Consider the following 25,991-nt stretch of genomic DNA (forward strand, 5'->3'; position numbering starts at 1 on the left):
ATTTACGTTTATAATAATAATACTAATCTCAATGCAGATTTGTGCAGGCAGTATGGTAGATTTGTTGACAGCGTTGGATTATGCAAAACCATACGAATGCTGCATTACAGGAATGCACCGCAGTGTGTGGCTGTGTCCTGGGGGCCAGCACTCTTTGTAGCGATGCGTTGCGTGACGATAGCTTGTGATGAAATATACATCACAGCGCCGCTTGCGTCGTGTTCCTGGGCAGGACAAAGAAGCTGGTGGTGGATGTGATCCGAGCGCAGCCCGGGGAGAGCCTCACCGAGATCCTCTCCACAGCAGCGAGCAGCGAGCAGGTGAGCGACCCTCCCGACTGGCTGCTCATGCTGCTGCCAGAGATGCACAGAATGCACCAAGCACCCATCATCATTGGTCATCATTGTTATCCTCGATCAGTCCACAGCCGGATGAAGGCCTCCCCAATGTTGTCGCCATCTCTCACGGTTTTAACACGAGCCAATTTCGTCGATCCATCTCCATGGTGGTCATTCTCCCAGGGATATTCCCTATGTTGGCTGCCGTCCGACATTAGTCTTTTACCCCAGTCATCGTTCCTGTTAGTGATGTGTCCTGCCCATGCCTACATACTCTTCATTAAAGCCAATATGATTTCCCTGAATTGGCTTTTGTTATCTGATCCATGTGTTCCTCTTTACGTCTCTCAGTGTAATTCCAAGCATGCGCCTAATCCACCATTCCTTTCGTAACGTTTTAGCTTTTGATATAACATTTTGTGAGTAGGGTTCACTGGGTTTTTTTTCATTTGTTTTTTTCAAGATTTTCTTTTCACAGCATTTTTTACAGAGTTGAATCAAGGATAAAATGAGCATTGGAGCAGTGCTGTTCTGCCTTTGTTGCCCTGAGCTGGCGATGTAAATGCCACGTTCTTATGGTGGGAACAGTTTCAATTTTCAGGTCGACCGCTGTAGTTTTTCCACGAAGCGGTACTTCAATGTATTGACTTCAAAGGGTTAATATGTTGGGTTAACCCCTGACCAGGGTTGTGAACTTACCAATAACTCTCTCTCTCTCAGTCAAATACCTGCAATGTATAATTATTTAAATAAAGGTAAAGAGTGGCCAGGAGGAAGCGGTCGTGCAGTGGTTACAACACTGCATTAACCCGGCAACCTCAGTTTGATATTTTATTAGTTTCATTCCTGGCCATGGCCTGCATCAGTAGCAGGTAAGTATCTGATTCCCACCAATCCCTTAACCAATTCGCATTGACCAGAATTGTGAGGTATGGTCAAAACACTCCCCGTCATCAAAACGACATGAGAAGGCCTTCATCCAGCAGTGGATCGGTCATCGCTGATGATGACGACGACGACGACGATGACGATGATCAGCATTGGAGCACGGTGCCTCTGGATTGTGAGTCTGGCACACTTAGCCTCTGCAGCAGCGGCGAGTGTTAACCCCTGCAGGAGGTTGGAGAGACCTCTCTCACAGTCCGATGGCTCCCCAGAGGTGACTTGGCAGCTGTGGCTGAAGTGTGGCGCACAGGAACAGGGCTTTGTAGATGGGGTAAATCCACAACAAAGGGGTTTTGGTGCGTCATCGTTAGTGACACCCCCCCCCACACCCCCAATCAGGGTCGAGCCTCGAGGAAACACGAGCTGAGGATGGGGGTGCGGTGGCGTCATTTGGAGGGCGAATTTTGGGCAGGGATTATATTGGTGGCTTTTGCAAAGGGCTTTGCATTGGTTTATGGGTGCGTCTGTGTCTTTTTTCAGGGCGACAGTCAAAATCGCTTTGTTTCATTGTTCTTTATGAGCCATTGCAAAGACAAAAGTTACTCCTGTTAATAAGTAGAATGCTTCTGATTAACAAAAAAAAAGCACTCCCACACAGCGGTTCTTTCATAGAGGCTGGCCGTAAACCCGAGCAGGTGCGTCGCCACCAGTGTTGCGTTTCTCACTGAGGTTATTTCAATGTACAGTAACTTATTTTTAGTACTAGCTTTGTGTGTGTACGCTCAGACCCATCGTCGTTCGGCAGGGGCAGCAGCGCTGCGGAAAAGAGTGCTTGGCGCACAACGGTTGGACAGCTGTGAATTCAAATCTCAGTCAGGGGGTTTCTCTTCATGAGGAGTTGGCGGTGGTCATCCCATAGGTACCCTGACCCCCCCCCTCTCCCTCCCTCCACCGTCATAAGCAAAACTTGGCTAATGCAGGGGGCTTTATGGGGCATCAGCCTCGTGCCTCGGAGTTTTTAGGGTCTCCAAAAATGTATATGTATGTATCGCTTTATAATGTAGTACTATGATGAATCTGAAAGGTAATTTGGTAATTGAAGGCATAGCATCACGTATGTGTATGATGACCAGTTATGTGCCCAAGTTCAAAAGTTTTCTCGTTTTAAGCTCGGATTAGCTTTACAATTGATATGTCACATTTGAAAAGCAGAACTCAAATAAGTAAGATGATTAACAGTTTAACACGTAGGCTTTCGCGACCAATATTGCTACTATAATAAGCCAATAATGTGTGTCCCGTGCGTGACGTCACTCCACATGAGGTCCACCCCCCCTAATTAATATTCATGAGAGGGTGCATATTTACACTAACGCAGAGGAAGGTCGAGCTGAATGAAAAAAAATGTTCCGCAAAATCGCTTCAAATATGACGTTTCTTTACAGAAAGTGACGGTAATTTTTTTTTCTAAGCAGCACAGTGCTACATCCGTGCGTGACGTCACTGCAAAGAGCCCCCCCCCCCTAATTAATATTCATGCCCGCGTGGAAATTTACACTAACGCACAAGACGGTCGCGCACTCCACATGCTGCACCCCTCCCCTCATTAATAATCATGAGCGGGTGACGTCACTCCACTTGCCGCACCCCTCCACAATAACCATTAATGGGTGACGTCACTCCGCATGGGGCAACCCCCCCCCCCCACCTCATTAATAATCATGAGCTGAACAATTTTTCTATTTCATATTTCAGATTTACTGCAATATACACCCGTCCTTGGACGGGCAAAAAAGCTAATTATACATAATAGAGGAATTGTAAATGTTATGGGTTCACTCTCCAACACACCAGTGTGCTGAACTAATAACGAATTAGAATCTCTTGTTTAGGCGACAAACTTACTAATTGGCTATGTCGGGTGGTTTAATGACACATTTATATTGACGCGATCTAACCCCCCAAAAAAACCTCTGTTATGAAGGTGAATAACAATTCAGTGTCTGGCATTGGGCATGGGTGGTGCTGAATCGGCAGAGGGAAGCAATTTTAAGAAAACAACAAAAGGGCCCCCAAGTCTATAACCGTCTTGGGCGACCATCAAACAACTTAATACAGCCCTGGTCGTAAGAATGTGGATTTACACTTATGACGCAGGGTCACAAACGGAGAAAGGCGCTGCCTCATTGCTCGAACAGAGCGACGCTCTGTCTCATGGTTGTATTTACTGTCCACAGCGTTGAAGACATTCGGGTGAAAGCAATAAGTACCAACGCGACTACCTGTGGCCCCTACAGGGCCATGTTGTCTGGTTTATTATTAGAATAGCTCCTTTGTGTCTGCTGCCATAAACAAGTGTATTTATTGAACAAATACACTTTGTTTATATGAGTGTTACCTTTATGGAAATGAATATATTTGGCCTTGGTTAGCATTTCTTGACAAACATCACTTCTGTGGTTGTCTTTCAGGATGTCTTGAAAGTAAAGTTGTCTCTAAGGAATATTGGTTTTTCGGGAGCCATTTGCCAAAAAATAAAAACCCAAGCCCTGAATAACATTGAAAGGAATAAAAAGCTAATATTGGTGAAATGCTAAAGGGAGGTGATGTAGTAGTGTGATTTGTGGAAGGCTCTTTAAATGTTTAAGGATAAAATAATTAGCCTTTTTGAAGTCTTGACAAAATGTTTTTAACAAAGTACCAAAATATAGTTGGAAGAGGTTTTCTATGTTTTATTTTACATGACAGCCTTCTGTGAATGGGTACAGTATTCCCTCGTTATCCACGATCTTGCTATCCGCAATTTTGGCTATCTGCGGATCGCATCTGGAACTCTACACGACTTGATGAGATAAAGTGATGAGATCATCGTTACTGAAACCTTCTACTGTGCAGCATCATAATTTTAGGTAAGTTAATTTAGAAACTATTAATATTTATTTTTCTTTACGTTTATTATAACCATTTTGTATGTTTTATGTTATAATTTTAACGTATTTAATAGCTCATTTACGTATTTATTTAAGGTCATTCATTAAAATCATGGGTTTTTTCGTAGGCCAATGTCATTATCCGCGAAATATGCTATTCACAAGCATCTCCGGACCGTATTCCCCTCAAATAATGAGGGGATACCGTTCTGCAGTCAGGATGCTCCTATTTAGGCTTGAAACGATGCATCGAATCATCGTTGAATCATACACTCAACGATACAATGCACCGGACCCATGCATGTGCGAATCGATTGTGATTTGTGTATGTGTATATTGTATGTAATCGGTTCACGTGACCCCCTGCAGACGCTGGAAATGCCACATGCACAACAATGTGAAAAGCACAAAAACATTGGTGCTTCAATCGAACCGCAACCCTGAAGCATGACAATTCATGCAATTGCGAGGGTTGCAAATTGTCACAGCTCTACTCATTATATGACATTGTTTTATATTTAGAAAACATGAGGTTGAAATATGTTACAACCCAACTCTTCTTCTTAATGAATTTTCAATATACAATGCGTAGTAAATGTAATATATCTCTAGGCTATGCAGTACTTTGAGTACATTTAAAACTTATGCACACACAATATTTTTGTGGAGGCTGTAGGAGTAAATATTAATCACTGAAAGTTTACGTGTAATTGTGTTTTTTAATCAATACTTTGGCTTGAGAGATTCATGTTTATGGCCTCCTTGAGCTGATGTGTGTTGATTTAGGTGAGCTTTTACTGGCATCACAGATAATTACCTCTCAGCACAGGCGCGATATGGATCAACCCACAAATTAATTTAAGAGACACAATTAAAATTCCACATGACGGGTGTGCTCGTTTGACTCATTGTAAAGGTACTGTTATAAACAGCCACCCTTTAATGGTAGGTGGAGCGGTGGTGCAGTGGTTAGCGCACTGTACCATGAAGCTGGTCACTTGAGTTCAATTCCCGGTCATGCCTAATATCGGTGGAGAGTGATATATTAAAGCAGTCCTGGGCCTCCTCTTCCCCAACCTGCTGCACTGCTGGGCATGTTGAAATATTGTCAAACAACCTCCATGACTGAAACACCATCCAGAGTCCATCAGCCAGCAGTGGATTGAAAAGGGGCTGGATATCGTTATTTGTTAAACAACTACCCTTGAATTGTCTGCACAGACCACACCGAGAGTATTATATTTTATAAGCTTGTGTTAATCACAAAGTCGACCCACACAATCTGATACAGATGCCAAACCACATGGCTTTTCTTACAGAACCATCGTCACGAAAGTCTCTTCTTGTGTGCACGTGTGTTTTAGCATGAAGGAATGTGCACTGATTTTGTGGTTGGCAATGTCTTTGACTGAGGATCCATTATAACTGCTATTAAGAACCCATTGACTGTTGGAATAATGAGCCGTGCTGTATAGTCATCAATGCAGAAGTATCAGAACTTGTTTGTGACCATATCTCAGGTTGAAGCCAGTCTGGCAGGGTGGTGTATCAGGCATAGATAGCCTTGAAGATGAGGTTTTGGGATTGTTGAATGATTTACCCTCAACTTTTAACATCATGTGAATACTTTTTTTTTATTTTCACGGGGGTAACATACAGCATTTCCTTGATGGCACAAGTACATTTGATCAAATACTGTACAATCTTGAATGTCAACCTCGATGGCATGCATTAAGAACAAGAATCTTAAATTGAGCTGGAACGTTACTTCAAACAATTGAACAAAGCCGCTGCATGAGAACCTTTCAAGAGCGTTTTATTCCATGACCGAACACCCCCTCACAGATATATACCGGAGATCATGTGACCACTCCTTCACCGCACTCGCGTCAGTGATTTTTTTCTAATGTGAAAACTCAAGCTGTGCGGCGACAATTGTATGCACATTATTACACATTCGATCTAAATGTCGTACGTAGTTGGTATTTTCAATGCGTAAAACGCCCAGCTCATCTGTAGCACTGGTCAAGGAAGTTTGCTGTTGTGGTCCATGGTCCATGGCCCCCCTATGGCAATTTTCATGCCCCCATCAGAGCCCTCAAACCTTTTTAGCATCAACCGAGCATGGAGGGAGGGGGGGCAAAGTCCCCCTCTGATAAATGCACAGCACCCCCCCCCCTCTAAATTATTAAAGTACGTACAGTTGTATGTACGTATGTTGAACTTGTTTTGTACTGTACTTCGCGAACCGTGCTAATCGGAGGTGTGGGGGAGAAGGACAACAGATTAAACACAACAAGCGACGGACACCGCTGCCTGCCCTCATACACACAATGGGGGTGAGAGCGAGAGCAGAATGCACGATAGGCACAAGCAGATCGTATCGTCATTCATTCCGTTTAGCACTTAAACAAGGTCACAGGGTTGCTCCGTAGATGCCCTCATGGTGTCTGCAGACCCTGGATTCAAAACCTGAGGGTCTAAACGGAGGTGCAGGGGGGAAATAATTTCCAGAAACAAAATGTTTTCACTCTATAATATTGAATGCATCTAATATTAAATATACATCAGGAATCATCTAAGATGATATTTGAATCAAGAATGGTTATTGATTTAAAGATGTACATTCTTGACAAATCTCAAAAATGGTCTAACATATATCACGGCCTTCTAAAAACATTGAGTACTAGGGGCAACTACCCCCTCTACCCTGGATGTGCCTCTGGTGGCGCGTGCCTGTAATCCACTGCTGTGGAGGTCTAGGCAGGGTTGGTGGATCGCACAGGCATTGGGGTACATTGGCGGCCAGTAGAAGGCCTGTTGATGCATGTCCCTGATGGATCAAGATGGTTTGAGTCAAGATCAAAACATTTTTGTTGACATTTTGGTGAATTTAGTAGCCATTGGGTGGATGCAAAAAGTATATTAATAAAAACACAATTTATTTCCATTTAAAATTCATTTTACATCGTGTTCTGCTTAGCTAAATTCCACCTCGAAATATGATTACTATTTTGCGATAATCATTACTCTCAAAAGCAGAGTGAGTGGGAAGTGCAACTCTATCGCATGTGGCACCAGAGGTCACTTAAAATGATCTCAGAAGTAGTTCTGTGATATCTGCTTCCATGAGCCATTCTCCATCACGAAAGGTTGTCCTGCTCTGTGAGAAATCCAAGTGGGTACTTTGCCTCATAACATGACGCCAACACTACAAACAGGATAAAAAAAAAACATAACAAAAAAAATAAAACGATGAAGGCTAAATCACCCAACGTACCCGAAATGTTATCCGGGAGCACCGCTCGTGCCCAGTCTCCGCGTTGGCACTGTGCGTTTGGCGCCGCCGTCGCCGCTGACAGTCGCGTGTTGTTGTTGTTGTTGCGCCGGCGCGTGCAGGAGGCAGATCACGACCGCGTGGTGCGGCGCCGCGCCGTGCAGGATGCGCGCGCCCCTGAGAAGGTACGCCGTGACGCCCAGGGCCCGCAGGAGTGCGAGCTGTCCCTCGCCGGCAAGAAGGAGCGCATCCTGTGCAGCCTCGAGGCGCTCGAGAAGGCTGAGCACGTGTGCGCAGCCGACAAGTACCAGGCCTTCATCAACGACATCGCTAAGGTACGGGGCGAGAGGCCGTTCTCGTTTGATGCCCGTTTTGCTCTGGGTTTAGTAGGCCGTGTGAGGTGTAGCCCTATGGCTTGGAGGTCAGAGATGAGCTACCACCGCTGAAATCCAAGCAGCTGCCTGTGATTAAAACCCCTTTCTCAAGTGTAGTGAGTTTATGGTGTCAGCTCTGTCACCTATGACTGGCATAAAAAAAACAGGAACTGTTAATGTGGTTCTGTGCTTCATTGGACTAATTTCCAGTTCTGATCATTGAATATATCAGTTTGACTGTCATGTGATGAACATTACTGTCTGTGGCACGGCGAATGAAAGTGCAGCCCTCTATGGTGTAGACCAGAGTTCACTTGAAGGGGTGTCAGTGGTAACTCTGTGATATCCGCTTCCATGGGCAAATCTCTAACACGAAGAGTTGCATTGCCATGCATGAGATGTGAATGGATGTTCTGTCCCACAATGCCGATTGCACAATTCTAGATTTGAAGCTTTCGTGACTGCAAGTATTCATACTCTTAGGTTTTCGGTAAAGTCACGTAGGTAAAAAATTTTAATTAATAAAAGTAAAATAAAATAAAAATCACGACGTTTCGGAGGCAACACAAGCTTCCGTCTTCAGGTGGAACCGTCACAGCACGATAGCTGTATCAAGTAAATGACAAATTGTGTTGCCTCCGAAAACGTCGTGATTTTTATTTTATTTTTATTTTACTTTTATTAATAAAAAAATTTTACCTACGTGACTTTACCGAAAAAACCCAAGAATATTAATCCTTGCAGTCACGAAAGCGTTCGACTCAGAAGGGTGCGAGTTAAAATCTTGTCTGGGCGGGGGGGGGGGGGGTCAATTCGACGCATGGAGAATCAAGCTAAACACTGCTTTGCGAAAAGTGAACGGTTGCAGTCTCAGGGAAACCCGACATGGGAATGTGGAATTTTCACCACTCTCTCAGGTCAGGGTCACCAACGGATATGAGCAACACTGGCTGGTTGGTATTGAGTTGCATAACTAATCACCTGGATTACATTAACAGACGCTTTCTCTCTGTTTTGCACATACCATTTAAAGTATTGTGTATTTGTGAAAAGTAACACGTGTGCATCACTGTGCACATTGATCAAATGATGGTTGCACACATCTGTAATACAACGAGTTGGAATTGAGATCTACGTGAACCCTGCTGAGATCATGTACACAAAACACCCATATGTAGGAGCAGCGGTGCATATATATATAGGAGGCGTAACAGCAAGTAGGTTCGTGACTGATAAATGCTGAGTGAGTTTTATTCTCATGCAAAGCTCCTAAGATTTCTTCCCACATTAAAACGTTACTCAGGGAATTGACCAGATATCTCAAGCAGAACACTCCTCCAAGAGGTCTTGAAACTCGGCTCTCCTGCATAAAAAAATAGTTGCAATGTTTCATACATGCAAGGACACACATTCCCATATTGGTGTATAGACTGTCGGGACAAGTGCTGTTGGTGAGCACCTTATAGGCTGAAACGGCACATGAGGGAATGGTGTGGCTAACACCAAGCCCGGCCACATTTGTCTGGCCGGCGCTGATACATATCACATATCCCAGTGGGTACTCAATGAAGGCTGAGTAAACCTAGAACACTGCACTATAAAGCCAGCAACCTGAGTTACATTTCTTGTCACGGCTAACATCAGTGGTGAGTGATATCTCAACGGGTCCTGTGCCACCAACCCACATTGACCAGTATGTGGTGAAGTATGGTCAAGCAACCCTCCATGAATGACACGACGTGGGGAGACCTTCATCTAGCAGTGAGTTGACAAAGAGCCGTGAATGATTACTTTTTACAATCGCGTAAACGACATCTCGGCTCGACGGCAATGAAATAAACTAGTTGTCACAACAGTGTTTTGACAGGTTTTGTTACGGCACATAGTTACTGACCTCCGGTGATCTGATTACGGTGATGTTCTGCTCAAAGATTAGGCTCCGACTGTTTGCCAGACGGCATCATCCGCTTGCAAGATGCTGGGGGCCGCCGAGACGTTGTGTGAGTGGCGACGGTGCTGAGCCGACATGACCAAGTAAATGTTTACTCGGCAGTGAGCTCCTCTCTATTAGACCGCCGCTGGTTCCGCTGCGGCGACATCAAGTGGGACACCGACGAGATGGATCCTGCCCGGTTAACTCACCCGTACAGATATAGGTGGTGGATTACCAGTTTGTAAAAAGCTTTAGGCTTACGGAGAGCTAAAGTATGAGAGGAAACATTACATAAGTAGAAGTACAACTATACAGTATTGGACATGGCGAAGGAGGTCTTTGTTAAGTTTGGGCGTGTATCAAATGGTCGGTTGTGATTTATTACCGTTTAGTTATTTTTTATTTGACGTATACCGTAGTTTTTTTTATTATTCCAAGGAAAGTGGGAATGTTATCCGAAATAAAAAATATTGATGTCTTTAGACACTCACGCACCACTGCATCCCTACAATTGGTTGCTCATGCCACTGCTGATGGAACGAGATCTATAAGACCCATGAAGAGGGTATATTGGCCGACCCTTCAATGCTGGATAGACATCTTGAAATATCTGGCAGCACCCAAACTTTACCTCACCACACAATTAACTGTCCCACTGATATAGACTCATCTTAGCCTACTAGATTGCATTGGAAAAAAGTAAAAAATTATGAAAATTGTGACAAGCACAACACAACATGTAACACTTGGCCGCCTTTGTTTCCCATTGGTGATGGTGCTACATTACACCAGGTACTTTACCCGTGATGGGATGAATTGATTTCAAGGAGATCCAGGCTGGTTTCAGATTATATTTGCAACTGATGGGCATGATAAAAAATGAAGTGGTTTACAAGGATCTTCATATAGGATGATAACAACCATGCCACCACTATATCAACACACACAACATACGTGTACACATGCACACACCAAGCATGTTTGCACACTGCACTGCATACTCATTTTTGGCTGAGTTAATTTAAATAAGGCCCAGGACCGGTTCTGATATTACTCACCTGACATCTGTGGTCGAGAATCAAACGCGTTTGCGGGGTTGGTCATGCAGTGCACTAACCACTGCACGACCTCTCACCACCACTTGTACACAGACACACACAAATACACACAGACATGGAAGCACTTACCACACCAGTATGCAGCATATTCTGTGGCTATAAAATAATAAACACACTGACATTTCAGAGATTCTGGTTTGGAATTCATACTAAACTATTTAAACTATTAAAAATTTACCAGGTAAGCCCCACTCAGCTATATCACTATTTTTCAGAAGTGACCTAGCCACAAATTATTGATCAGTGAAGTGGCTTATCATGTGGATATTGAGAAATGAATAGCAGCCAAATACTCTAAACGCATGTTTTTAAATGTGGAGGGAAAAACTGGAGGACCCAGAGAAAAATCCACGTGACCACGGGGAGAGAGACATGCAAACTCCAAATATACAGGTGTCGGGATCGAACCCACGTCCTTCCGCATACCAGGCAAGGCAGTTCAAATCTTGCCGCTGCATGATTCAAGCAGGTTTTCAAGTGTAGCGAGTTGATGCTCTCAGCCTGGTCATCAATGACTACACAGATAATCCCCCGTCGTATTACATTTGGTTTTTCATTAAATTTGGGCCAATTCCAGCTCTAAGAATGTGAAAATATCTGTTTGACTTTCGTGCAATAATCCCAACGAACATTGCCCTGCAGCAGGTGGAAGGGAAAGTGCTGGCTCCTAGTACGGACAAAGAGGTCACTCGAGGGGGTGATAAATATATTTCCGTGATATCTGCTTCCACGGAACCCTTCTCAAACACGGGGGAGTTGCTCTGCTGTGCGAGAGTTCTGAAGGCGTGCTCATTACTCGAATTACATGATGTCAAACGCACAATCAGGATACGGTTGGGGAAACAGACAAACAAAATATTTTTCATAAAATCACAAGCAAACCTCTTGCGGACATTTCCCATAGGAGGCCATTGGTCACAATCTTCACCGATAAAGAAAGGTAAGCGAGGGTGATGGTGTGGGGACGCAGGAGGTGTGGCGCAGTTTGAGTCCAAGTTCCAGGGGGGTTCCCATGCCAGGTGGGGGTGACACCCCCACAGTCACACCAAGGCTGACCTTTGCTCTTTGAAAACTCCAAAGCCGTGGGGCTGCCACGCAGATTGTCCTGCCGAGGAGGCCCCCTTGGGAATGGTATACCCAGGAACGTCAAATGACAATAACAATAACAAATAATAATAATAACAACAAAACTATAATGCATCACAAAAATATTTACAATGTAATTAAAATTGCTATCCCCATTCATTAAAAATTGTAATGTTTCTTTTATGCTGTCTTGAGAGGTGTTTTAGAGAAGATACATTAGTTGTAGATTTCTATCATATTGACTGTTAATAAAAGTAAGTGGGAATGTAAGGGATGACTGTAAAGGATGACGGCTGGGGGTCGAGACTCACGCAAGTGTGGCAGCCAAAGGTGGGAACGGATCTTAGAGGAGGACATCCACCGCAGAGGTAGAGCGATGAGATCGGCTCGTGTGGAGGAGGTGGATGGACCGTTGCGTTGTGAGACCGTGAGCCAGATAGTGAGGCCTTCATCCAGCAGTGGATAGATCATGTCCGATGATACAGATCATGGCAATCAATGATGATTACATTATGGTTGAGACCAGTATTGATCGTTGCACGGCGTGCTACGTTTTCTAAGAGCTGCTCAATACAAAGCCGAGTCGTGCTTAAACGTTCAAGCTCAACGCGTTCTTTAAATTGCAAGGCGGGCGGATTCACCGCTTCATCGCCGAGAACAAATCACGATTGTGAATAAGTAAATAGATAAATAAATAGGCCTACCAAAAGAAGAAAAAATTGATCATTGAATGAATACGACGCATCACAATGAATTGATTAAACAGTTAATCATTATGGGAAATGGGTTTTATAGATTTATTCATGTTCCTTCCGGTGCCAAACCTGCATTTAATTAGAAAACCCATGGCCCCCTGTAAAAAAAAAAGTGTGGGGTGGCTTTAATAATTTATTTCGTATAAGCCAATCTAATAGGTTCAGAAACTTTTAAGTGTAATTGAATTCCCCATGCGAGGCGGGTGCCAAGGTTCGTGCATTCTTGGTCACAAGAGGCTGCTTCATGCTGCTGCTACGTGGAAGCTGGTCATGGGCCTCCGTTATACCGCCTTGAGGAAGCGCAGCAAAGCCCCCCATTGGCTTCACCGCGGGTTCTAGATTTGAAGCTTTCGTGACTGCAAGGATTCATATTCTTAGTTTTTTTCGGTAAAGTCACGTAGGTAAAAAATTAAAATTAATAAAAGTAAAATAAAATAAGAATACAATAAAAAAAAGAGCTGTGTTGCCTCCGAAACGTCGTGATTTTTTATTTTATTTTACTTTTATTAATTTTAATTTTTTACCTACGCGAATTTTACCGAAAAAACCTAAGTATATTTACCGCGGGTCCCTGACAGCCACCTACCTACCTGCCTGTGCAGCGATCATCACAGCACCGCGCACACCAGCCACGGTCTTAGCCGGTGCGTGGGGAGGACACTGAGGGCATGTGCAATGTTGCACATAGCGCAGTGTGGTCTGTCTTCCTTGACATATTGATGAGTTAGCCGTGGTTTTTTTGGTAACTTTGAAAGTTGAAGGGGAAGGGGGGGGCTTCTATGTTCATATCAGTGGTGTGGGTTATCGATAATGGAGCAGGAGGTGCTATTGCTCTGAGGCTTACGAGCCAGAGGGGGCCCATGCTCCGGGCTATGAAGAGAAAGGGGAAGGCAGAGATTGGTAGCCCTACTTTTTTATTCGTCGTACTGTACCAGGGCCCATGCCATCCACAAGCAACGCCACTGGTTTACGTCACCATGTCATTCGTAAATGATTAACTTAGAGCCCTTTGTCAATCAACCGCTGAAAGCAGGCCTCATCTATGCCGTGTTGGTTGTTGGACAACAGTGCGGGTTTGTGAAGGAGGACCAGAACTGGTTCACACTTTCCATTGTTACGGATGTTAGCCATGGAAATATAAATTAAACTCAGGCCGCTGGGTTTATAGTGCAGTGATCTTAACCACTGCACAACCACCCCCTCCCATGTTATTGTTTCTAAAATACTGGAATGAACGAATTCATAAATTTCAACCGTAGCTAATTTTGACAAGTTGCCTTTGTTGTTAGTAATGAGTGAGGGTTCACCCAGCTCTTCATCACTCCAGCACGGATTTACAGCCGCTGTCCTGTGGAATAACTTGCCCCAGCCAAAGGAATGTGGAATTTACACGTCTCGCTCAGGACAGTAAACATGCAATGAGGATCACCTCACTCTCGAATAAGAGAGCACCCTAACTGTTCTCCCTACTTAATAAAACACAGCTCACTTTGATGCTTATGAGGGTTAAAACTTAAGCAAATTTGGCTGCCTGCTGACCCAACAGAAGCTGTTTCGTTTATGCTGCTGTGCTTTGTTTCAGCTATTTAGCAGAGGGCATTAATTACACATTTATGTTTGTTAAATCATAGATGTCATTTAATTACTTGAAATGTGGATTTTTGTTCTCATCCGATTAAACATATATATTCTTCTGGACTGAGCCTCGGTGCGGTCATTACGAGAGAAAACACATTTGTAATAACATTTTTATGCAATGTAATGTTTGGTAAATAATTCCTGCCCTATGAGGACCAGCCGACCAATCACATTCTCTCGTACCACATCCCTCCCTTCACAAGCTGTTGGGCTTTGGTTAGGTGATCCTGGACATGTTTACCAAAGTTGGGCGGATGAAAACACAAACTGTACTGTATCGAGTATGCACATCTGGTATTCCCTTCTACGTATTTATGAATTGCACAAGTACTGCTGTAATAAAACAGATCAGTTCATTCCTCGACCAAAAATATAAAACTCAAACATGTGGACTTATTTGGTTAATGCACAGGATTTGTTGGTGCCCTTTTGGCAGGGGTCTATTTTGTTGAATAATCCCTTTTTTAGCTCTTGGTTTTAATATTATTGTCGTTGTTTTTTATTTTATATTGCAAAGTGTGTAATTATCACACTCAACCGAAGCGAATAAAGGGAAATCCCAAAATGTCACAGCTTTAAATGCTTCGTCCCTTGGGAATATTTCACTTGTTTTCTTTTTTGTTTGTTTTGATTTTAGAGGGGCAGAGAGCATGGAACGTTAGCGGGCAAACAAATAAACAGGGCTTTTACATTTTGGTGGGTTTGCACAACCCTAGTAATGTGGCCTGTGTGTTGGCATGTACGTGCGTTTGCATGATGTGCGTCTGTGTGTCTGTGTGCAATGATAAATATAATCTCTGCACGTCGGATTTCCGGCATGCTACTTATTTGTGCGTATGCGGGAAAGAAGTGGTGTAGCAGATCACGGCACCGTGCTGTCATCCTGGTGACATGGGTTCAACTCCTGGATATTTAGCGGTATATCATCAGTGGCTTACGTAACGTATACGTGGTGTTCATCAACGTCGTCTAAAACGAATAGCTGGTGCAGTGTCATCATCAGCATGAAGCAAAGTTAGCCGTGTGTAGTCCAGGCCATACCATCCTATCTTAATCATCTGCCCTGCCAGATTGCAATAGGTTTTCGCTCACAGCACTTAGCCTCCTGTAGAAGTAAAATAGGGTGATGTGTGTGTGTGCGTGGCCTGTATGAGTGTGGTATGGTTGGGTGTAACTGTAGGTTCGTTTCTGTGTGCGTGACATGTGCACGTGGTTCTGTGTGTGTTTGTGCATGTGGTCGTTCGCACGCCTGTGTACAAGGTCGCGCGTGAGTGTCTCTTTGTGTCAATATTTTGCATGTGTTGTGCATGTGTGCAACATTTAAATGTGCCTGCGTGTGTGCAAGGGAGACAAAGGTGGTCGGGCGTGGTGCTGGCCACCTAGTCCCTCGTGTGCCGTTCTGGCCTTAATAATTGCTCACGAACAGTACTTGCCCCAAAGTTTGTTAAGGCTCTACGGGGAATCTTCGGCTTTGTTCTTTGCTACTGTAGTTAATTCGTCTGTGGACCGCTGGTATAGTGAGTGGTTAGCACACAGTACCAAAACTTTGGCAACCTGAGTTTGATTCCCGGCCTTGGCTAAGATCAGTGGGGTGTCACATCTGAATTTATTCTGGGCCTCCCCTAGGCAGACTCAGCATTAAATTCGTATTTGGTACCACGTGTAAACATCATCACTGTGGGGAGACAAAGACGGTCGTGTACAACGCTGGCCACATCAAGTAAAACCGAAGTAAGACTGGCCTCAGCAGTCTTACTTCGGTTTTACTTGGGGGGGGTTGATCTTTGTTTTCGTCCTTTGTTCATTAGTGTGTGACTGGATGGATCTGTTAGTGTGTGTGTGGTCAGGGAAGAGGCTCCCTAGGGGGCAGGCACTGATGCAAGGAGGTAACTAATGTTTATCCGGCCTGGTATCTGAGAAAGCGCTACGGTATAGGAAACAGCTGTCAGCAAGACCTCGCATATACAAACTGTGAATACGTGCCCATCCTAACGCAATTAAAGTATGCTGTAATGCGTTGCAAAGTGAAGCATGCGCTTTGACAACGAATGAAGGGAAAGGCTTATGTTTTGGCCAGTTGGATTTCCCAAGTCTTCATTTGGGAAAGAAATGAGTACCAAATGTGTTCTCTCTCTCTCTCCCCAGAACTTTGTGTGAGTAATCCAATTCTGTCATTAGCGAACCCGGTCAGAATTACAGGAAGTAGTGTAATCTTCAAGGATTAAAAAAAAACCCGAGGAGAATTAATGTCTTAAAAACATGACTTTACATTTACAGTATTTCATTTGTAAAAAACACTGACATTACAAAGAAACGTTATATATATTTTTAATAACAAACCGTGTTTATGCCCTGAAAAGGCTGTATCGTGGTAACATAAAAACCCGCTCGGCAAAGTACAGACAGACACATTTGTTATATTTTGCCTGCAGGCAATTTGGCAATCACATCTGTTTCATGCAGCCGTGTGTCGTGCCTTAAAGCTGCAGTATACATGGCTGCGTCTGGTTTTCCTTTTCCTCGGCCTCCTTAAATATGCTTTTTCAACTGTCTACAACGTTTTTTTTAAGCCATAACCTGTTTCCAAAAAGCTGCCTAAGCCTTAATTATCACCCTGCCGGTAGTGTATGTACATTTTTGTTTCGATTAGCAGCATGCGATGCCATTGACATTTTTTTTATCCTTTAAATACATTTTTTTGGAGAAATTTTTTTTTTTTGAGACATCGAAATATTTCTATACAGTGTACATTTTAGGTATTATTTTAAGCTCTGCATTTTCAAACCGTTTTTCATCCGGATAGGTTAACGCAAGTCAGAGTGCTAATAGCAAAACGTTAAGATCATTTAAATATAGGCAGCAAGGGATCTAGTTTTACATCAACAAAATTAATAGCCATGCATGCCACTGCTTTGGATAATGTCTGTCATATGCTTTATAATGGTCCCTGGAATGTCTTGCTCTGTGACCTTACCGCAGAGCTTTTTGACAGCCTCCGGTAAACCTTTTAGAGGAGGCATGCAACACGCGTTAGGGTGCAAAAAAATGACACTCTTCCAGCCAGATCGCCCTGCTTTCTCTTCAAAACAAAGGCAGCAGAGTGAATGGGGTGTTCGTGTCTGTAAACAATATATCACGGGGAGTAAAACTGTAGCAGTTAGTGCACTGTGCTGTGAACCCGACGACCAGCGTTTGATTCCCTGCTCAGGACCTAATATATGTGGGCCTTTATCTGAACTAATCATGGACCTCCTCTAGGTCTACTCAGCCTTAAATGAGTGCCTGGTGCAGTGTGTAAACTGCAGCACTGAAGAGAAAAAGGCCGCCCTATGTGGTTCTGGCCACACCACCCCGCATTGACCTTAATCGGTGCTCGCAAACAAAACCTGCCCAAATAGTCTGTTAAAAGCTATGTCGGGGGATCTTTGTGTGTTGTTAGTATTGCAGTATCTTGTTCAGATTGAATGTAACACGTAATGAAATTCATGGCATCTTCTTCTTTCCAAAATAAAGTAGCCAGGTGAATACATCTTTTGTCACATGCATTATACGTTACTTTAAACTTCATGTGTAGTGAAATACAGGAATATAAAAAAGACTGAGTATTAAAGTAGCAATTAATAATGTCACAATGCTATTGCTGATACGTCCTGTTTATGTGGCTTTGAAAACATCCTAATGTTTTTGTGAGTTTTATTTGATTTAGTCTGCACGTCATATTAAAAAATGCTACTGTCCACTGTGACCAAACTCCCATAGAATGAGTGGCCCGAACTTGACCTCCAGTCTTATTAAAATTTAGCCCACTAGAGAGCAGCCCATCCTGCAACGAGAATCACACTCACCGCTCGCACTCAACAAACACTAACCAATCACATCTCATCCCACTCACAGTCACAAGATGAACTTCCTAGAAACTCACCACTTAACTGCGACCGACTAATGCAGTGTGTTCACCTGCTGTGTACTGTGGCGGACGGTACACCCATTGCATACTCACGTAGATCCAGCACGCTGTGCCACACTCACGGTGTCAGGAAGATGGTCATGTTTTTTTTTAAATCTTGTTCAAATATCAAAGGTGATGCATGGGTCAGATCTAATGCCGTCGTCGAATGCCCAATTCGTACGGTTAGAATGAGCCCACGCTTGACTCCAAAATTGGCTTCTGCGGTGGAAATGTGGAATTGATGCTCATGGCACAGCAATGCCCAAGCAGAGACGAGCACCATCTTATTCGCGCTCGTTCTAGCAGGTAGACCCTTTCACTGTTTTTACTACATCATTGTACATTTTATAGCTGTGCCATTCTTATCGCGCAAGGCTGCTATCATGAAGGTTCCACTTTTGATAGACTATTATCGTCTGCAGCAGTTTCTCAGTATGTTGAAATGTGACTTTAACCAATTAGATAATTTGCAAAATAACTTTTTACAAATTTGTACCACGATATTGCCACAAATGGGCCTATTGTTTTTGAATTGATGTCATGAGATCTTTAACGTCTATTGTGAAGCAGACGTGGCATGGATTTTTTCGTATATATTACACCCCCAGCATTAACCAGGGTGGCCGATAGGCTCCAACATCCAAACCGCACCCCCTGCACCCTCCCGTAACAAGCGGCAGGCGCTACTTCGCAGCCATTTTATTTAAATTAATGAAAAAAGATATGATTAAACGCTCTCCACGCTTCTGAAATAATCTCTTGTGGCACATTCACAGACAATGTTTTTGGCCGATGAGAGTAAGAAGTACAGGTTGATGATTCATCGAGTGGTTCATATGCGTTCCACATTTCAAGGAAAGCCTATTTTTGTGAAAATGGATTTTTTTCCAAAACATAACATTTGGTGTTACGGTTCTGCCTTTCGGTTTAGTCGTAGCTAAGTTTGATATTTGTTTAACATTCAATGTTTTATACTTTGTTACTGTACTTCGGGTAAGTATATATAGAGAATTCCGGTCAAATAAAATAGGCATAGTTAACCTTTGCCACACATGTAGAAATCCAAGAATAATTGTGTTTATAGCAACACATTGACAGAAAAGTGATTTATAATACAAAACCAGCTGCTATAAATTATAACTTAGCCTTTCCTGTGTTTTTCTTTCATGAGAGTCCGCTATGACAAGATACAGGAGCCAGAATTTATATAATATAATAATATAATAATAACAATTGTAAAGTGTTCAATGGAGAAGTAATAACCTGAATGAAAATACTTTTTTATGGAATGGAAACACATCACTGTACTGTATAGTAATGCGTACATTTCAGGGCACCGTAAAGCAGAGATTTGCACAAAGTGCGGTAGAATATACATGTCACGAGGTTAAAATGTTCTCGGTCAAGAAATAGTACAAACAATTGTACACCTTAAAAAAATAAACCAGGCAACTTCCACATATTTTGCACTGGAGACATTCTTCCAGACCCATGAGAGCACTGCTCCGGATTTCCTTGTCTTCTCATGAATAAATGTGCGCAATCAAGGCTTGAGTTTAGTCGGGTCTGTCTGGGTCAGTGACCCCGAAAATATTTCTGCACCTAACGCACCACATCCAGTATACCTATCAACATGGTTGTTGTTGCTCGTCTCGAGTAACCTACTCCAGTCGACCAGCCAGCAACCTGGAAAATATTAATGGGGAAATTACGCCCTGTTGTGCAATATACTGTTCGTGACTGAATTTCATTGTAAACAGAGAACATTGCCGAACATGGAAATCTGGACCACTGCTGGGGGATGGTTACGCAAGCACTGCCATTTTCTGAGCCTGCTGCCTTTTTCAGAATGGCCACATTTATAGAGGTCCCATTGTCACAGATCACACTTGAGAAGCTTCAGGCCTTCAGCTATTGGACTCCCGTGTTCTCAGGACATCCGGAACCAGCGGCGGTACCGGCAGAGGCGCAAGGCGGAGCTGGTGAAGCTGCAGCAGACGCTCGTCGCCCTCAATTCCAAGACGACGTTCTACCAGGAGCAGACCAACTACTACAACCAGTACATCCAGACCTGCCTCGACAACCTGGCCCACAAGGGAAAGTAGGTCACCGCGAGTCACTCGCGCGGGAATGCTTCCTGAGTCACTCTTCACGCCGGTGAATCATTTGGGCTTCAGGTGATTGTGGTGTAAGGAAAACTACACAAGCCTGGAGGGGGGGGGGTGTTTGAGTGTTTTTTCTTCAATACGTATGTTTTCCCGCACTCAGAGACCCTTATCGTTGGCTGGGGAAAAAAATATCGACTGAGTCTGTGCGAATGGTTCATAGATTTTGAATCGAAGCTGCATCGAGGTCACACAATGCCCTTCTGTTCTTGTGAATCAGGTTGGATTCTAGTATAGGGACCTTTAGAGAATGATCCCTGATCCTTTTGTGGATTCAAGCTCCATTAAGAGGATCTTTCTGGATTTATGGACATAAAGTAAACTCCCCAGTAGAACAGTCTGCTGTGTTTTTAGACGAGATGTACATTCCAGGATAATCCCATCAATGGCAGTATTAAATGATAAAGCATTGATGATATTAATGGGTAGGAGTTGTAACCTTATAATCGAATTAAAACTGGTACGTTATGCATACAAAAAACGTCACTTTTTCTGCTCTACTGTCTCTGATCTGCGTGCGCGTGCTTCATTGGAGGAGCGGACGGAAAGGGAAAGCCGAGGAAAAATCAGGACGGAAAGGAAAGCCTCAGGTTCTGCACTACACAGCTGCCCGCCTCTACGAGAAGGGAGTGCTGCTGGAGATAGAAGACGTCACCTTAAACCAGTACGTGCTGCGTTCATCTCGGCCACGATGGCCACGCTGACTGGGACAGCTGGATAACATTTGTGGTGTTTCAGAGGTGGCCGCGTTCCTCGGGAGAGCTGAACTGGCAGCGCTGAGATCCTGCATTCGAATCTGGGTTTCATTCGCCCCGTGTTTTTTTTATGTTAGTTTCTTAATTTCAGCGAGTTGATGGTATGTATGTCGATGTGTGTACGCTGAACTTCTTTCGCACCGCATGTAGCCAACCACGCTAATCGGAGGTGCATGTACAAACAAAAACGCCACGTCAAATGTTATTTTTAGTGCTTCATTTGGCTAAATTCCAGCTCTGAAATGATCAGTTTGTCATGTACAGACGTTATTCTCTGCAGCAAGCTTGGGGGGAATATGCTGCACGACAGTGTGTATTGTAGTTCTATGAGATCTGCTTTTGTGGGTCATTCTCTAATATGAAAGGTTGGACTGCTGTGAGAGATCTGAATGGATTATTTGTCTCATGGATTCATGCCGATGGCAAAATCAGGGAAAAATTGAGGGAGAATAAATAAATGAATGACCATAGTGGGGATGTTATTAGTCTCCGGGAGTGGGCTGTCCAGCCGATGTCAACGGACATTTTGTGTTCATTATCTGTTGTATAACCAATGTGTTTTAAAATTTTGGAACAATTTCATAATCACCTTCCGTACCTTTTTACATGTTGCGAGTACAGTACAGTACCATTCATTTGAGTGCATATGCTATGTGGTTTCCGTGTCCAAAGTTGTTCTGCCTTGTTATGACTATCAACGACAAATATTCCCCTATAGCCATACAGAATTGTTGGGCAAGTGCTGATAGCAAGCGCCCATTAAGGCCGGCACGGCATACAAGGAGGCGGTGTGCCTGGGATCATGCACGCGTGGGTGGTGTGGTCAACACTAAGCCCAACTGCCCTTACTCAGTGCTGATGTTTACACGCCACACCAGGCACTCGTGTTAAGATGAGCGAACATAGGGTGAAAACCCAGGACCGATTCAGACACCACTTGACGATGATATTCGGCATGGCTGGGAATTGAACTCAAGGTGCCTGGTTCATAGCGCATTGCACTCAAGACTGTACCGCAGCTCCCCACAAATAAATAAAACACACGTGTAGAAATGAAACGTGAAGAGGGCATGCATTGGTCTATGCAATGCATACAAAATATTACCTCCTTGAAATAAAAATTCCGTATAGTTTACATTGCAAGATAATAACCAGATCGGTACCTTTGTTTTGCATGTTGCTACCGTCATTGCAGTTGTATTGTGTTATGCACAGAGCAGACACAGTATTGAACGATTAAATACATTGACATTAATCCTTTTAAATTGTATTTAGTGCACTGCCATTGAGAGGCACAGTGGCACATGAAATATACTTTATTATGACCAAATCCTGATGTGATTGGCAGCTATAAAACATTAAAGAGAGAAATGAAGGGTAAAATATAAACATATATAGATATATCAACAGGTCCGTATGTGGACTATATTCTGCCTGGTCTTATGTATATACATAATATGTGTGCTCAATAAATCTGCGCAATATCAACCGCAGTATAAATGAATACGTGGACTTTCAACCCAATTCTGCAGATCAAAGAACGTATTTGTATAAGGCTGGCACCTGCCATAAGCGGATGACTCCTGCTAGTAGCGTCTCATTAAAACAGTTTCATTGCAAATGAGCTGTTAAAGATGTTTGTGATTTAGGAGAAAGTAGAAGATAACATGTATTCATTGCCTGATAATGTTTACGGAAACATCTCACCACCCTCCATGACCTTCCCCACCTATAATAGGGACAGTATGCACTGCCCTGAAGCCAATTATAGAAATTCCCCCGCACACATTCAAAGTTACAGCCTTTTCAAAAGCTCCTGGTCAAAGAAGGGGATCCAGGCATGCAAGTAGGATTCACGTCTTTTGCTTATCATTTGTTTTATAATTCACATGTGCATATGCTAATCGCGAAGCACATGTATGACTGGATAATGATACATATACATTTACATTCTTGGAATTACACAAGCAGACTGGAAGAGGAATACATGGATTAGAGAACATACACAAGCTGGAGAGGTCATATTTATTGTTCAGTATGGCAAGTAGAGCTAGGGCAGGGCATATTGCTAAAAGGAATGATAACTGGTGGTTGCCACTATTTACAGTTACTATTTACAGTGGCAACCAAAGGAGGAAACCCATCCGAGAGATAATCCATTGTGGAAAGGAGCGGTGATATCAACTTGTGTGCAGGAACTTTTTGAATGTTTTAATCACGTGACGGCTTTGGGAGACCATCATCTAGCAGGAGATTGATCATGAGTGATCAAGATTATGATGATGGATATGTTTAAAGTGACTGGATTTCTTTTCCCCACTACAGGTTCAAGAATGTTTTGTTTGACATCACGAAAGGAGAGAAAATTGGAATCTTCGAGGTGAAAGCCAAGTTTATGGGAGTTGAAATGGAAAAAGTGGAGCTTAACTTTCAGGTACGATATACCAGCCCCATTGCATTATTGACAATGTTCACCTACACTTGGTTCTCATCGTTTACATGGCCACTTTACATTGTTCACAATTTATACCAGCAGTCTGCGTTAAGTATGGTAAAACACATTTTCGGTAAAAGTGTGGATGATGCAAATCAGATCAATTCCACCCTCATTTGCCACGGAGCGATCCGAGTAATTATTTTACCAAGCCGGTCTAGAGCTGCGAGGCAACCAAATCATTTTGACTGCTTTCAATCTCATCAGATCTCTGAAGTTAAGCACGCTCGAGCCTGGTTGGCACTTGCATGGATGACAACCAGGGCTTGCCAGGGTTTGCAGGGTTCATAGGCATCGAGCTTTAAAGTGGCCAGGAGGCACCACTGTTGAGGGTCACCCCCCCCCACTCACGTGTGTGGGTTTACTCTGGGTACTCCAGTTTCCTCATACAAGTCGAACACTCACTAATGTAACTGGCCAAACATCCCAATGCAGGACCCTCCTTAAAAAGTGAGTTAAGACTCGGTGAAGCTTTCCTAGGTGAATGATTGCCAGCATAACTATGCAAGAACAATTACTTAACTTGCAAATGATTATTATCTGTTACATGATTGTTACTTGTTCATTTGCAGTACATTACTGTAATAACTCTGCGAGGGCGTGCGACTTTAATTATAGTCACTCATTCAAACATCCATTGCATGTATTCTTGGCACCGAGTTTGAGGGAACGTAATGACAGTATGAGAATTAAAGTATTAGCACTTGTCCCACACTTTAAGGGCTTATAATTGGGAAGATGAGCCATACATATATCATCATCATTATGCGTTAATTGTTTCATTCACATGTTGCCAAATTCTCATTCCTTGACAGGACCTTTTGCAGCTGCAGTACGAGGGAGTGGCTGTAATGAAGATGTTCGAACGGGCAAGAGTAAATGTCAACCTCCTTATCTTCCTCCTCAACAAGAAGTTATATGGGAAATGAGTTCTGCATTGGCATGTTTCCTATCTACTAACACTTTTGGTTATACTTTTTTTTTTAATACCCAGTTTGTTTGTTGCAAGGTAGAAGAATAATAATGACTGTAAGAGGAACGAGTATTTTGTTTAACAGGATAATCACTTCGATTTAAAGCTTTCGTGACTGCAGGGATTCATCTTCTTGGTTCTTTCGGTAAAGTCACGTAGAAGGGAAATAATAAAATAATAAAAATAAAACATAATATATTATTTTTGGTTCTTTCAGTAAAGTCACGTAGAAGGGAAATAATAAAAATAAAACATAATATATTATTTTATTATGTTTTATTTTAATATATTATTTTATTATGTTTTATTTTTCTTATTTTATTATTTCCCTTCTACGTGACTTTACCGAAAGAACCAAGAAGAGGATAATCACTATTATAATGTTCAAGTTAAAACAAATGGTAAGCAGAATTGAACTACATTATTAAAAAAATGTGTTATTATAAAGACGAATAATTGTCGAATGGTTGATACTTGTGTTGCGAAATCGCACTTGATTTGATGATGCTCATTGGAAGAAAAAAGGATATAGTTGAATTGGATATTTTTCATTAATTTGATTAAAACATTATTATTATCAAAGTCCCAGTTTATTTAGAAGTTGCGGAAGTACTCTATATCTGCCACTATTTGTTTTACATAATGGAAATTTATATATTTTTTAATATTTATGCGCATTGATGCATTTTTCCACGTGTTTATACATTCGTTTTAAACACGTTATAAAATGTGACATTACTGTGTCTCTGGGCTTCAATCAATTTGATTGAACCGAAGCCCTAATCCCCTGACATTTACTTTGTTAATTCACCACCTAACGGACGACTGAACTTTGCAGACAGACACGGTATAGCTGGAGTCGAAGGATATCTCATCGTTGCTCAATTAGAAAACAAATATATCATCCTCTTTATGAACGATGCACAGATATACAGTATTGTAGTAAGCGTAAATTAAGAGAAAAAAAATAAGAATCCAAATTTCGTTAGTAATACACTGCCAAATAATACGTGTATGATTCAATCTATTACAAGCTAAGATTGATGTGCTGCATGTCAGCACCTGTTTTAAATAAATGCACAAGTGCATACTGTATATAAGTCTTAGAAAGAAAAATAGCCTCATTGATATGTTTTTGCAATCACGTTTTTTGCTTGTATCACTTGAAAAGTAAAAATTGTTGGCAGTTTCTATTTTTTTTCAATCAAAATAAAAGGTTGAAGAAAACGTTAGCTTAAATGTGTATTTATATGATGATGTTTGCGGAAAAAAATATTTTTGATTCAAATAATAAAGTTTTTACAATTGCTGATAATTGGTA

At 42.6% G+C, this 25,991-nt stretch overlaps 1 protein-coding gene across 1 annotated transcript in view; it reads left to right on the top strand.

Annotated features, from left to right (window-relative positions):
* LOC144955698 (ras GTPase-activating-like protein IQGAP1) overlaps positions 1-25,011 on the top strand; it is a 110,879-nt gene extending 85,868 nt beyond the window's left edge. The window contains exons 33-38 of the mRNA XM_078885849.1: positions 233-320; positions 7,553-7,765; positions 20,218-20,384; positions 20,984-21,112; positions 23,529-23,637; positions 24,513-25,011. Coding sequence (XP_078741975.1) covers positions 233-320; positions 7,553-7,765; positions 20,218-20,384; positions 20,984-21,112; positions 23,529-23,637; positions 24,513-24,626 — 820 coding nt within the window. The 3' untranslated portion in view covers positions 24,627-25,011. The remainder of the gene's footprint in view (positions 1-232; positions 321-7,552; positions 7,766-20,217; positions 20,385-20,983; positions 21,113-23,528; positions 23,638-24,512) is intronic.
* The last annotated feature ends 980 nt before the right edge of the window (positions 25,012-25,991 follow it).

Source organism: Lampetra fluviatilis, chromosome 3, assembly GCF_964198595.1.
Source record: "Lampetra fluviatilis chromosome 3, kcLamFluv1.1, whole genome shotgun sequence".
In the NCBI taxonomy this organism is placed as follows: Eukaryota; Metazoa; Chordata; class Hyperoartia; order Petromyzontiformes; family Petromyzontidae; genus Lampetra; species Lampetra fluviatilis.